The 15,270-nt window shown below is 41.0% G+C and overlaps 1 protein-coding gene across 1 annotated transcript in view; it reads left to right on the top strand.

Moving 5' to 3' along the window:
- The window catches only part of CALCR (calcitonin receptor), a gene marked incomplete at both ends in the record, with an annotated part of 171,774 nt that extends 158,430 nt beyond the window's left edge, over positions 1-13,344 (top strand). The window contains 2 exons of the mRNA XM_082311199.1: positions 5,591-5,632; positions 13,123-13,344. Of these exons, the coding sequence (XP_082167325.1) occupies positions 5,591-5,632; positions 13,123-13,344 (264 nt within the window). The remainder of the gene's footprint in view (positions 1-5,590; positions 5,633-13,122) is intronic.
- Between the last annotated feature and the right edge of the window lie 1,926 nt (positions 13,345-15,270).

Raw genomic sequence — 15,270 nt, forward strand, 5'->3', positions numbered from 1 at the left:
AGACTGGCTTTTGTGCTGCAAATATGAATGCATATACTTTTCCAGCACAGTCAGCCAGCCTCCCACGGATCCTGTAAAAGTAGATACTAGTATCTCCTCTCACCATCACCAATATCAGCTCTTCAGTCTCCAGACTGCGCTGAAATAAAGATTGCACCAGGCAAAAGAAAGATATTTCAATCCTTAAGTGGAATAACTTATGCACAGTATGGATGCTGTATATGCATTGCTGAACACTCAGCTTATTAAACAGAGCTCCTAAAGTAGGCACTACAAAGCAAACATTTGCACTCCAGAAGAGTCAGTGAGTTACAGATTTTCCTAGACAACCTGACTTTCAAAAGCCTGTTAGATGATGCTGAAAGCACATGAAAGATGCAGTCTTCTCAGGGTGTAAAACATTACAGTACAGGATGCACTGGCTCCTTGCACACCTCTCGCATGAAAACACATCAGTCACTTAAAAGCCTGAAAAGTCCCATCGTGCTGTGCAGCAAAGATGCAATGGTACACCTGGGCAAAGAGGGTGCCTCCTGTGAAGCAGCAGCAGCCCTGTTTCCTGCCTGTGACTGCACTCAGGTCCCTGCAGCAGGAGAGGATGGGAGGGACGTGGCTCATGCCTCACAACCCGCCAGGGCCACCTGCAGCTCTGCGGGCCCTGGGGCTGCCCCTGCCACTTCCCCCACCCCGGGAGCCACTGAGCATCTTTTGAGGGGTCCCAGGCTGAAAAGAGATCAGGGTGCTGAGCTCCTGTCAGAGGGTCTGCTACCAGTGAGCACATCCCATTATCCCAGCTTCTGATCTCTGGCGTTGGTCCATAGCAGAGGCCTCACAAGAAAAAAGAGAGAGTAGAAAAATGCAATAACCCCATGATACATCAGTTAGTCCCACATATAGAGCCCCACGACCAGATGCCCTCAAACAAGCCCTGCGATTAGCACACTCCTGCATGCAAGTTCCTTCCACCAGCTGTCCCCTCTCACCGAATTCTCTCTCCAGCATCTTGTAGCTGGGTTTGTAGAAGTTGTCACGTTACCTAACATGGCACTGTTGCTATGCCAGAGACGATTTAGCCATGGAGGTCAGCTTGGTGCAGTGGAGAAATAGCCCCTGAATCAACAGCAATACACAAGCACTTAAAGTTACTCTTCTTCTCAATACCTTGCTGACTGCGGCCCTAAATGTGCAAGTCTGCTTCTAATGAGAAATGAAAATACTCTTCATCATAAGGGCCTTGGTTTTTTATTGACAAATAAAAAAGTTTTTTTCGATCAAATGGAGAATAATCAGAGTTTTCTGTCTCTGCAAGTAAGATTACTTGCAAGTAAGATTACTTCTGTGTCATGCAGCAGCTTCCAAGCAGCACCCTCAGGACTGCAGCCCTTACCCTGCCAGGCAGGAGGATCCAACTCATAGGGGCCTCATTTGTGTAAAGGGTATTTTGCATTTTTTAGGCGTGGTTTTGGGTCACATATATATCCACCCTGCCTCTTGAGTTGTAAATTCAACTCTCTATGCAGCTTTACACAGAACAAAATTGACCCATTTAAAAGTAGCCTTTTAAAAGTACTAAGATATTTCAATGCATTTTAGAAGGTATTCATTCCATCTGTTTCTCCATTTAAAGAGAAATAAATATCCTCTGTGACGTCAAACCGGAAACATTTTTTCCTTCTATGCAAAGTTAAGGTCATAGGAATTCTTTTGACAACAAGTGGTTTTTTTTTTATTTCTTGGTCCTTTTTTTCTTTGCATTATTAGTAATTTCAAAACTTTCTAATAGTTTGAGCCAATAAAAGTTAGGGAAAATGTTTTTTTTTGAAATCTGGATATTATAAAGTGCCATTTTTTGTATGAAAAATTCATGTACAAAATGACAGTAATGAAACCTCCAGAAGACAGCGGGAGAAGCAGCAAAGTGTGAGCTTTGGCTGATGGGATGTCTCCACCATTTTGCAGCAGGTGGGCTGCCGTCTTCAGCCCTCTCGTGACAATCTCCCCACCTCAGTAGCAGCAGAAACTGCACAGACACGTTCTTTGCTTTGCTTATTTTTTTTAAAACTAACATAGATGAACACTTTACAATGCAGTCATTTACCTCAGAGATGCTGTATGAATGTGCTGTGAATGAAGATGATGAGGAACACAGTATTGTTTTTCTCAAAGCTCTGTATCTTTGCTGAAATGAGAGAGATGGGAATGGGAAGCACTTCAATGAAGGATCTTGGCCATGCTTTTTTTTTTTTTTTTTTTTTTCTGTCCATTCAGATGCAGAAGTGAGAAGTGAATGGACATGGACCAAAGCCCACACAGAGAATTAGAAACTGATTTTTTATATTATGGCGACCTGCAATTACATGTGCCATTATCATCTACAATCAATAATGAATATATTACCCTGCTAAAGCCTAAACAGCAAGACAGTGTGTAATTAGGGCAGAGACTAAGGCCATGGACATGCTCATGAATAACACAAATAAGCATATTTTTATATGCTCTATTGGTTTTATGGAGACATAAGCTAGAAGAAAAACAAAGGGGGTAGCGGAAACCCATGTAAATTTGCAGTATCTGCATAGGTATTTTTTGTTTGTTTCTTTTTTAACCTGAGCAAATTACTGGAACTTCTCTTGTAGACACTCATGTCCTCTAGGAGAGTGAGATACAAATTAAATACCTGTCCAGCAAAGAATGTCCTTGGACTAGTAAAGGCACCTAAACACAGGGAAAAACTCACCATGGCATCAATAAGGTACATGAAGGTCTGAGAGCTGCTGACTGTGGACAATCCCTAAGGCATGATTCGGCCGAAAGCCACATTCATCTGGTCTTCACACGGTTCTGGAAATAAAGAATTTCAGAAGCAGTCATTAAAGGCCTTGATCTCTAAATGTATTCTTCATCTGTACCTTCAATACCACAGCCAATGTTATCCTGCTGTCAGCAGACAATGTATCACAGGTCAGTTTAACAACTCCACACAGTGGCAGAGAGACATAATTGACCTAGAGGTCTCATCCTCAACAAGAATTGCACCCTGAGCAAAAACCAGCAGCGGTTTGAGAGAATATGTAAGACGTGTGTCAAAGAGATATGAGAATTAACCTGTGGGCCTTACATGAAATAATTAGCCTACATCCAGTCTGCCACATGTTTTAATAGATCCACTGTAAAATTACCATCATCCCAAGCCCTCCTGGCTCCAAAGAGACAAAGGTGGTATGTGCTATAGATATCTCTGTAGCTTTACAGCTGGAGATAATGATAGTACTCTGAACTATGGGCAAAACTTGACATACAAATTGGAAGAAATAAGAATAGAAATAGAAATAATGGAAATAGAAATAGAGCTAGAAATAGGAGAAATAGGTGGCAGAGCCCAGAGGACCGTTGCTGGTAGAAGAAGAGCAGTGAGACACATGTGGGATAAACTAGAGAAAATAATTTCTTCATCCAGAAGATGTACAACATCCATGGTCTCAAAGTAACGAGGAGTCAGATCTGCTCTCAGCTCGCTCCAGACCAGAAATGCAACTGAAGGGATATGAGGCATCACCACAGCTTCCTCTTTAGCTTTTCTGGCAGAAGTTGTCTGCAGAAAATACTAGTTAAGGGAACTACACTCTCCAACAGAAGAAAAGTAGAGCAACTGCAAGGTGTAACAGAGGGATTCAAATACCATACAGGAACTGAAATGGAAAATGGCTTTACTTCAATAGTTCAGGTTCAATTTCTGCCTTTAGGTGAACTGCAGTTCCCAAATTCCCTCTAAAAGCTCTCTCTGAAGAACAGACTTAGAAAAATGTCTCCAGTTCTTTCTCTCCTCCTGGTGTCTTTTGTATCCGCTGTGCCTCACATGGGATGTCCATTGAGCATTTCTACTCCCAGAGGAGATCAAGATCCATCTCATTTCCCATCTTGGCTGACTACTGTTAATATAAACACACTTTAGCAAAATAGTGAGACCTCTACTGAGACCATGTCCCATGCAGTTCAACAGCAGATGTCTTGCAAACCTGTGCAAATTAATGTAGCTCACACAGTGCAGCAAAAAATCCATATAGGGCACCGGGAAGCGATGCATTTGCTCCCCTTGCGTAATTTTTTTGTTTAGGAATCTGTGGTCTCACAAAGTCCTGCTTTAGAGGTGTAAGATTTTGGTTGACTTTGTGGTATTTCTGAAACCAGAGCTTATGGACAAACCATTGTGCATTGCATATTTTATACTGGTATTTGAGTTTTTTGAGAATACTCACAGTTTTTCCACAACATGAAAAGAAACTTTCTTTTTCTCACTATGTCTACCCTTCCTCCTCCTTGCATATGCTTTTCTGTGTTCATATTTGAAGTCATGTCGAATTATAAATTCTGCATTAGAGAAAACTTATTGGAGTAAAATAATTGCCAAAATTCAGGTGGTCAGCACCTCTTCAAACCAGCCTGTACATCTCTAATATATAAGCATTTTGTTGAAACAGTTGTTGCTTACCCTGCATTTGTGGTCCAAAATATACACTTGAGAGTCCAAGACATTTGAAAAAGCATTAGCTACAATTTAACTGGTAATCAGTTAAATGAGGGTTTATAAAAAAGATACAGCTGTAACTCTCTTCAAAGTAGCCCTTGGGAACACAAGCTATTGTATTGCAGTTTTCCCCTCAATTTCACAAACTGCCATACGTTTAGTTTATAATAACTGCTTTAAGTAATTTAAAATGAAGGCATTTGGCTCCCACTGATGCTATGTAATGCTATTTTAATAAGAGCAAGTGTGGTTTAGAACATGGACCAGTGTAACTACATGACTCTGAATGACAGGCTCTGTGTACGAGAATTTTCTCTTCTATTAATTTCACACTTTCTCACCTCATGTCCCTGGCTTGGCCTCGTTTAATCTTGTAGCAGTAGTGAAATATTATCTGGACAACTGTGGCAATTAATTTAATTTTAAGCCATGTAGAACCAAGCTATGATCTGCAGTATCTATTATTCTTTTTTCTCTGCCCACTGCCTTCTAACTCACCTGTTGTGCTTTTTTTTTTTTTTCTGACCATTTATACCTCTTTTCACATCCTCGCCATCCATCGTGATGCCCCACATACAAGCTCACTTATCCTGATATACAGTTCGATTTAAAGCCTTCCTGGGGCAGCTGGATTCTCCTTGGCTGACACTTTTAACTGGGTAACTGCACTCTGACAAATGAGTGGCAGCCTGTAGGACACAATTCCTCTGCCATCTCTGCAGCAAAGTCAGTACCAGTGTGGTACTCCCCCATAAGCAAGATATCTACCTTACATACCATTTAATTTTCCTTCTCTAGGCTTCTGGTACAAAAATGACTTCATAGCCAAAATAGATAATCTATAAATGCTAGTAATATAGAAGAAAATGGTAAAATATGTTGAAAAGACAAAAATCAGTGTAATAACATAACTATGAATGAGGGGAAGGTTAGGTGAAATGTCTGTGATGCAGAGGAAGTGGACTAATGTTTTTATCTTGTATCCCTCAAGTCTAAATTTCCAAACAATGCAAAAAAAAAAAAAATATTCTGATCTCTAAACTCTTTTCTTTTCCTTTCTCTTAGGGCTTACTTGTGGCAACTATATTCTGTTTCTTCAATGGCGAGGTAAGCACGTGAAATACAACAAATGAACAGAACTTGAAAAATAGTCACTTTGTTGTTCATTAATGCAGAAATTAAGCATGTCACGCTACAATCTATGAAACCACACAAAGTCACTTTTTACTTTTTATATACAAGCAGCAGTGTGCATTTTTGAAAGCTCTCTGCAGAGCGTGACTTGAATATCTCTGACCAGATGAATCAGGAGCGTTACCATTACGAAGCAGATGGCACCAAATGAGGTGCAGGCATGAGACCCTCCCCCTACCATCTGCAATTTTGAGACAGAGGTCTAAGTAAAGGAGAAAAATGCTGTACTTCTCTTCCTGCCCCAGAATAGTGGGATGAATTGCCTGGAAGGAGCACGATGCCCCGTAAGAAGCAGTGGGGATCCCCAGGGGTCTGTCCTGGAGAGCCGTGTGCTGCGTTCAGCCCCAGAGCCGTGGCAGATGCCGTCCCCGTAGCACTGTCAGAGCAGAGGAGCCTGGAGGAGTGCGGTTACTTTCACTCCTTTGAGGATTAGCACTGGCCTTTTTAAGGTCAGTGTTTCTCACATAGTAATTGAGCAACAAAAACCCTTGAGGCAAAGATGTCTACCATTCTCTTACAGCTGGATCAATATTTTATATACCTACAGCTGGTTTTAAGTCCACTTCACTACATTTTTTTTTACAAAAAAATAGATGGTTAAAATATGTCAAGAACCATTTAAATTCCTACAGTAAGCCATTTTCCAAAGACGGTTAGCGGAAAAATGCTTTTCCAATACATCAGAAGCATTCAGCTGTAGCAAAATAAAACAATGCATACCTTAGAAAAGATAGAAAGGCCTTTAAAGAGTTAATTTTGAATCCAGAGCAGATGAATTAGGTACAGAGCAAGCTTTGTGATGCTACCACTCAGTATGCCAACCTAAAGAGATATTTGTGCTCCTGTTTATCCCTGTGTATTATTAGAGAGCAGCAAATTCCCAGTAATGATGTGACCATGCTGATGTTTTGATAGCGACTTGAAGCAAGTTATCTATTAATAAAGTGCTACTGGCTGGTTTGCTAACTTTTGGGATGGCAGAGAGTATTAAATTCTGCCACCACTCGTCGACATCACTAGACATTTGCTTCTGGCTGGCTTGCTGTGTAAATGTACAGAGAAATGCAACAGTAGAAAAGATTAGAGGCTTCCCACTGTAATTCTGTAGCATGGCTTCTCAGGAGAATGAAAGAGAATGGCAAAAGGCGAGCAGTTAATGACAGCAGAACCTAACATGAAATGATAGCTGTAAAGATCATGCTACAGGAGTTGATGGTTTCATGGGTCCAATTAAAAAAAGTTGGAGAGACATACAACTATTTTTTTCATATCACATTTCTGTCCTCTGCAGGATCTGCAGGCTACTACCACCTTTCTCCTTTTCCCTTACTGTCATCACTTTCTGGCACAGTCCAGTCTCCATGCCCTGGAAACACAGAAAGACTTCTGATTCTCCCTGGTAGGGAGGACCTGGCATGGAGAAAGCAGAGACCAGCCAGGCAATTTTTGAAACATCCTTTCCCCGTAGGAATGACTGCATAGCTATGTACAGGGAGTGCTCCAGTGTGTCATCACCTCCAAACAAAGTGTTATCCCAAAATCCTGGTCTTGAACATTGCCTTCTTCCTTATTATTTCTCCCCAGTGTCATCTTCCATTTTTTTCAGATTAGATTTTGTGAAACAAATTTGCTTAAAGTTTTATAGCTTTAGAATAAAAGGTCGATTACTCTGTAATTCTCCAACTCTAATGAGAACATATGGATTTGTGCCTAGAAAGGCTGTAGCAATGCTAAAAATGAGAAAAGGCAGCAAGAAAATGCACTGAAAATGTAAAGTATCTTAAAGGCTGTTTGCTTCTTAGGTATGCTTCATCAGATACCTCTAATTCCAAAGTACTTTTGGCAATGCCACAATGTCAGAGAAGCATATCCACCTTTACAACTCCAGGAGTACAATTTTCAAGTTACCCAATGATGAACAGATCTGGAGCATCTGCTTGCCAAAATCATGGCAGACCACATGTACCATTTAATTCAAAATTAGATGGCAGGGTATGAATGAGTTTACCTGTCATAGGAACTAACCTAGAGTGCTCTAGGCAGAAAACCAAAAGCCACATTCCAGGAGTGAAAATTAGTCTAAAATAAATATGCAGCTCTCTTTTGTTCATTAAGTATTGTATTACATTAATTTAGAATTCAGAATAAATATATTTGGATTAAGAAAATGCACCATATTCATACATGATATTCAGATGTCCAGCCTCAGAGACATGCACTTTGTGGACTGCTGCACTGACTGAGCTGCTGTTAGGAAGCTGCAAGAGCATCCAGACATTCCTTATTTGACTGAAGATGCATGGTCTGGATACAAATCCTGAATAACAGCAATAGTCACCAAACCCCTGGTTGCCTCTGACAGCCTTTTTGACACATCTGGCAGCCCACAGCAAAACAACCTCTTCCTTGTGAAAGGCTCTCATATGGATATTCACTTTTGATACTTGAATTGTCAGCGAGCCATCACTAAGGGGACGTATTTGGAAAGGATGATGCCCAAAATGAGATAAAAATGAATCTGATATTGAAATGTGGCTTGCAGGTTTGTACTCTATTGCTCCCATAAGTGATCACATGGATGGCTTAACTACCTTGGAGTAGCTGCAGACTGCATGTAGGATTAATGACTCCTTGATGGAGTGGCTGATCAGAAATATTCATCAGTGTCAGGCAGTAAGAACAAACAGCTCTCGGGATTCAGGTTTCCCAGACATGTTGAGTGTGATTTTTGTTGATGTTTGGGTACTTTTCACCTTTACACTCATTTTTAAAATTGTATCTGCTGCAGACTTGCAGACTGTCTAACATGGTCAATGGCAGGGATGCTAAACAACCCTCTCATTATTTTCTTATAGGAAATTTTATTTAGTGGACAATAACAGAAGCTTTTTTTAGAATTTCCCATTAAGGTGGGCAGAGAGCCAAAGATGACACCTCTCTAATATTGACTCAAGACAGTTCAGTGCTACTTGCATCAGCACAATACCAATAAACATCAACCAAGTTTATGTACTGGAGTAGCTGTCCTGGGCTGCGCCAGAAGAGAGGTTGAAAGGATTATGACCCCTTTCCTCCAAGTCTATTTATTCGTGCAGTTACACAAGGTGTAGATATATAAGGCACAACACCTATAGGAGAACAGCAACAGACTAATGCCAATACGGCATTAGGTCCTTCCAAAGGGAGTGCTGGTCTGAGTTTGACTGCCCAAGAGAACTAAGCTGAACAGTCTTGCTGTGTGCAGTATGACATAGACCAAAGCCACAGTCTGGTCTTCAGACATGGTAGGAGATTGTTACCAAGCCGCTGTATACATCTGCTGCCATAGAGCTCAAAATTATTTCTCATGAGAAAATTCAGTGTGGGGCAAGGAGATTAATTTTAGTACCACAGGAGCCTGGATACTCTGGGATTTACTTTTTCCTACTGGAATATTTAACTTCAAGGCTGAAATACATGAAGTTTAGCCAGGACAAACAATGCTAAACTCACTACCACCTGACAGTGTTTTACATTGCATTCATCACCTACTACCTCACCAACCTCACTTTAGTACCATAAGCCCATCTATAGAAAGAAATGTAAAAATAGTAATAAGAAGCTGTACTGGTGCCTGCATTCATGTGGAAGAACACATAAACAATGGATTTGGTTTGGACTTTTAAAATGACAGACCTTCTTGTGCATTTTCATATAAAATCTCAGTGTCCAGCAGCACTGTAGTTTCTCTGTCCAACAACAACAGTGTTGTACAGATGATACAAGGTCTCTGCAATAGTCTGCTCACCAGACCATATTTCCAGGCCTGAGATTGCTTCTAGACTGCAAGGCTGGCCAACAAAATGGAAAGTCTGTTTGGAAAAAAACCAGCCATATATCTTATGTGCCAAAGAGGCATGAATGGCTAATAGAGAACAGAAAAATCTTTTAAGTTCTGAAGAGCAGAGTAAATAAACTCAGGCTCTTCATTTCTTTAGACTTTACTTTCTTCCATCTGCTATCACAGCGGAAAGCATGGCAGGCATCGCCTTGCCCCTCCCAGTCCCAGGAGCCTCCTTGGTCGTTAATATGTTATGGCTGTGCATGTGATTTTCAGTAATGCTGCTTAGACACTTAAAATCCATGCATGAACAGTTTTAGTTGGCACTAAATTATGATCATCTGAGATCCTTGGAATGATGGCAGAAATCTAGATTAACACATTGTTTTACTCAAGTACAGCAGCTTGTACTATCCATTATCCATTTGTGGCTGGATTCTTGCACAGGCCAGCAATTCAGTGGAGAATAAAAACACAGCTGCTTTGACCTCATGCTCTCACTGCTCCGTGGAGACTTTTAAACCTGACTAATGGCACTTCTCATCATGGGCTGAACTGGAAAGGATGTACCTGTTCTCTCCCCAACCAGACATACAATTTAAGTGTCGCTCCCGTCTGAGAAGAAAACTATGAGCTCCTCACGGCAGGCTTTGTAAGACTCAGTGACATTGTTCTTCCCTCTTCAGTTAACCGTGTTATCATCTCCAGACCTGTGGTTGGCTGTCAGACTCCAGTTCAACTGAGAGCAGTTTGAGAGCTCAGCAGGAGCTCATCACCTTCACAGCAGCTCTTCACCCCATGCAAGAGAGATCAAAGCCTTGAGGAGTATGCAGGGGGCAAGGGAAGGGGGGCTAGGAGAGGAAGAGGAAGGCTGTAAGAGCGTGTTCTTGCCACTTTCACTAAAGACGCTGAGATTAATCTGAGTGGATAAACTGCTGTGAAATGCAAACACAGTCAACACTTAGGGGAAGAGGTGATGGCCAGGGGTACCCAGTGGCTACAGGCACTAATGACTGTGGTGGTGGTATTGGAGAGATGGCTGTGGGCGGGTAGAGCTGCTGTGCACATCCAAGATTTCTGCATTATCTTCATTGTGTCCGGCCGTAGGTTACAGGAGCCACTGCCCCAGTGTGATATTGGGGAAAGTCACTGACTTAATCCTTCTGAAGATTTCTTCTTCCAGTTCCTCCCCATAGCTTCTAGGGTGACTAAGCTACAATATTCATACTATAACATCAAAAGGGAATTTTAAAGTGACTAAAATCTTTACAGGGTTTACCTCATATGTAATATTTCTGTATCATGTGCTGCAACTGCATTACTATTTCATGCAGTAATTCTTTCTCACTAATTAACTTTGGCAATGGTGTGATATGAAACATCCTTGCACACAGCCATTTCACTTTAAATCTCAATATTGGCATAGTAAGCTTTGCTTACAGCCCCTGTAATTAAAGTTCCATTGTAACCATATGCCTTTTCTGTGCTTGATATCTAATTAACCTACACGCAGCTATTTATTTTCTTTTCTTTATGTGTTAGGAGAAGGTTAATAGGAATACATTTCTCCAGATGAAAAGAACTCTTAACTACTTTGTCTTAAGCTAAACAATAGCAAAAAAAAGCTAGTATTGGAAACTGGGCATGGATATAGTTTTCAGTTAGTTTTAAAGGGCTAGTCCAGCAAACGTTTGTTTACTCAAGAAAGTAGTCATACCAAAGTCAGTGCAACTACTTGCATGAGTAAGGATTTATAGCATCAGTCCTCATACCTTGGCTTGCGTCTTGGATTAAAAATAAAAAAACAAAGCAATTGAAATAGCCGCTCTTGGCATGCTGCATAGTTGTGCTGTACACTCAGTAAGCATCTCAGATTCATAGCAATTCCTTATGAAGCCTTGTCCTTATGTGACATGAAACAGCTTTCTTGCAGGCAGCTGTGGGTGGTGAGTAGATGACATTTTACTATCTACATATTAATAGAGTGATTAGAATTGTGGAGACTTGGGAAATATTAAAGTCATTCAGATTCATCTATATGAATCAAAGATATTGTTCTACACAGAGCCTAGAGAGTGACTTCAGACTACTCTCTGAGCAAAAGTGACTGACATACAACGTCCACCTCAGCAGGAGCACGGAAACTCCAGGACACTCCTGTCATCACAGTGCCTTACCTGGGCCTGCCTTCCTCTGAAGGGATGGTCATTTACAGCAGATTATTACAGCAAACTGCTCCTGTTCTCACATTTTGCTCGCTGGAATAGCTGAGCTGAAGGAACAGAGCCAGGGTTTGCCCATTCCCTGCTTTGGGAAGGAGCTAGTGAGTGCCAGCATGCCTGAATGTGCAGCTGGAGAAGGGTTTCTTATTCCCTGGCAGGACTCAATAGTTTAAGTCATATCCTAGCTCCATATATAACATCACTCCTAATGTAAATGTTGAATAAAATATTTTATTCCTAGAAGACGTATGTCCAAATGTTGAAATTCTCTGCTACGCAGAGGACTATGACCAATGCTGGTTTTTTGCCAGCACAGAACCTCTTCTTAAATTACTGGAACAAATCTCTGTTTAGCTGTACTAATGCTCTAACTCTTTCTCTCTACAAAATTAGCCCTGACAAGCTCTTGAAATGTACTTACACTTTGCCGTTCATGGCCAGTTTTACTCAAGGTTAAGTTTCTTCGGGGATCACAATGTATTAGCCATACCAGGGACAAAGATCCAGCTGTAGCATCAGATGGGTTTTAATCCCCTTCCCTCTTCCACCACAGCATCGTACTGTGTTCCCGTGCAGCACTCTGTTCCACGTTTACCTCTTATGGGAACAGCTAACCCATACCTGCTCCTCATAAGCAGCAACAACTGCAGAAACTCTAATTGCTGCCGTAGGGTAGGCAGGGAGGGAGTTAAGGCTGAGCGCTGAGCAACGGCTTCTGCTTCTGGAGCTGGGAGCAGAGTGTAGGAGAGAGGCAGACTGAACCTGACAGAATTAGACGTGGAGCTTTTTCTTTCTCTTTTTCTTTTCTTTTCTTTTTTCTTTTCTTTTCTTTTCTTTTCTTTTCTTTTCTTTTCTTTTCTTTTCTTTTCTTTTCTTTTCTTTTCTTTTCTTTTCTTTTCTTTTCTTTTTTTCTTTTCTTTTCTTTTCTTTTCTTTTCTTTTCTTTTCTTTTCTTTTCTTTTCTTTTCTTTTCTTTTCTTTTCTTTTCTTTTCTTTTCTTTTCTTTTCTTTTCTTTTCTTTTCTTTTCTTTTCTTTTCTTTTCTTTTCTTTTCTTTTCTTTTCTTTTCTTTTCCTTTCTCTTCTCTTCTCTTCTCTTCTCTTCTCTTCTCTTCTCTTCTCTTCTCTTCTCTTCTCTTCTCTTCTCTTCTCTTCTCTTCCCTTCTCTTCTCTTCTCTTCCCTTCCCTTCCCTTCCCTTCCCTTCCCTTCCCTTCCCTTCCCTTCCCTTCCCTTCCCTTCCCTTCCCTTCCCTTCCCTTCCCTTCCCTTCCCTTCCCTTCCCTCTTCCCACAGCATATTTAAAAATGTCTACAATTATAGGGGTTTAGATTATGCCTCATCCTAACTATGTGTTTCTTTAACAGGTACAAGGAGCTTTGAAGAGGCAATGGACACAGTACAAAACCCAGTGGGGCCAAAGGCGCCGAGAGCACTGTTCCACGAGATCTACCTCCTACACTGCAACGTCTATCACAGAGGTCCCCGTTTACCTGTACCATCATGATTCCAACAACGAACAGTTAAATGGAAGATATGCAGAGGACTCTGAGCTCGTTGCATTAAAATCTGGAGAGACATCTGCCTAGCTCAGCACCAGCCATGGCAAACACATCATTTCACATTCTGATTGTGAACAAAGTGGGGAGAAAGGTGGGAATGTGGAAATCCAAGCCACTGCAGGAGAGGACAAGACCAGGTGAAAAGACACATCGTATTCAAACCGCATCAGCCTCTGACTGTGATGGCGTAGATGGAGTCTGATGCAGAGTTGGGAACAGCATTTCTTCCTCTGCAATTGCAGCAGGGAGTGAACATGGACCTGCCCACCAGGCTATGTCATCTCCACATCTCCTGATACCAGCTGTATGAAGTTACCGTCCGACAGTAGTAACAGTGCCAGGTAGCCCATAGCAAATAGGAAAGAAAGAACCAGTACGTTGCAATTGGAAACTTTCAACACTTTTTGCTTTCAGTACTTTTCTAACACTAGATTTTGAACCATCAACTTTCACAAGATGTAACTGGCTTGAAATCCTTTACTTTTCCCCTTTTAATGAGCTTGATGACTTCTTGAAAGATTTTGCACACTGTAAGACAAATCAAATGGATGAACAGAAAAATAATCACTCCAAAATATTCAAATCTTGATGATCTCCAAAGGATGCTCCAAAATGTTACCATCCCCAAAGGATACCCCAAAATATTACCATCCCATTAACAGGTGCAAAAACCAAATGAAGATTGAAATAGCCATTGCATACCAAGATCTCAAACACCCTCAGAGAAACAGATCAGTTCTTTAGGCTGCCTCAAACAAGTCCTAAAGGCATCTTAAAATAGTTTTTGTTTAACAATACTGGTAGTTCAAGAATATTTATTTATAGGAAAAGTTGTCACCTTGTTGCTCTGCCCAGAAACTCATCATTAAGGCACAATTCCTTCACTCTGAATAAACTGTGAAATTTGTTTGGAAATTATAATTTTCTTTGAAAGCCATTCTGAGATGAATGCTAGATCCTTTACGGCAGTAAAGGATCCCAGGTAAGAAATGAGAAACTAACGTCTTAGCACAGGAAGCATCTATTTTTAGAATCTGGTTGCTGTTCTGAGTTCCTAGTTGTTGAAGGTGGCGATTTCATATGTGAGTCTGTCATCAGAAAAACATGATGAATGTACAGTTTTGTGAGTAATAAGCACCTTTTATCACACATTCAAAGCATCATTAGAGTCTTTATGTGATTACTGAGGCAGAAATCAGGTCAGGGAGAAGCTGATTTGCAGTTAGAAGTTACAGTACTGTCACTGCAAAAGTTCTCCAAATCACAAAAGAAATAAAATAGATTAATTTCCCACATGAAGCTAATTGTAAAGAATCTGCAAGCAGCAAGGCCAGTGCCAAGGAAGTTTTGCAGGGCTGTGACTCCCATGGAGTTTTACGCATAAAATGTCTAATGAATATAATGTCATTCCTTCTTGCATCTCTGTGAAAAACTGTCCTACAGATTCCCACTCCTTTACCTTTGGCTAAGAAGTGCATGGGATATTTCAAATGCTAACAACTTCAAGATATTCATCACAGTCTTTAACTTTGAAGGAAGCTGGAAAGTTATCAGTCCCCGTTTGTTTTCCCTGCTATTCCACTTGCATCTGATGCTTCAACCCCAGCCCAAGCAGGAAGATGTGGTCAGAGGAGGAGGCAGCTGCAAGTGCCAGTGGTGACACTTGCTCATCTCCAGTGTCTAAATACCAGCCCTGACCCGGGAGTTGTAAAAATACTGCCCTAGGTGAATGGGGAGAGGCAGAATGGCATCCTTTATACTGCAGTTGCATTCATGTGGGACTTCTGCTGCTGCTGTAAAATTTCTTCCTTTCCTTCATTTGCTTGCTGCAGTTCCATCCATAAGGATTTTTCTCCTTAGCACTACATAAGGTACTTAAAATATCATGACTTAGAATAGTCTTAAATCCAGATCTTGACAGATAGTAAAGGAGAAGACAAAAACTGAAATAAG

Source organism: Platalea leucorodia (assembly GCF_965183815.1).
Source record: "Platalea leucorodia genome assembly, chromosome: 1".
In the NCBI taxonomy this organism is placed as follows: Eukaryota; Metazoa; Chordata; class Aves; order Pelecaniformes; family Threskiornithidae; genus Platalea; species Platalea leucorodia.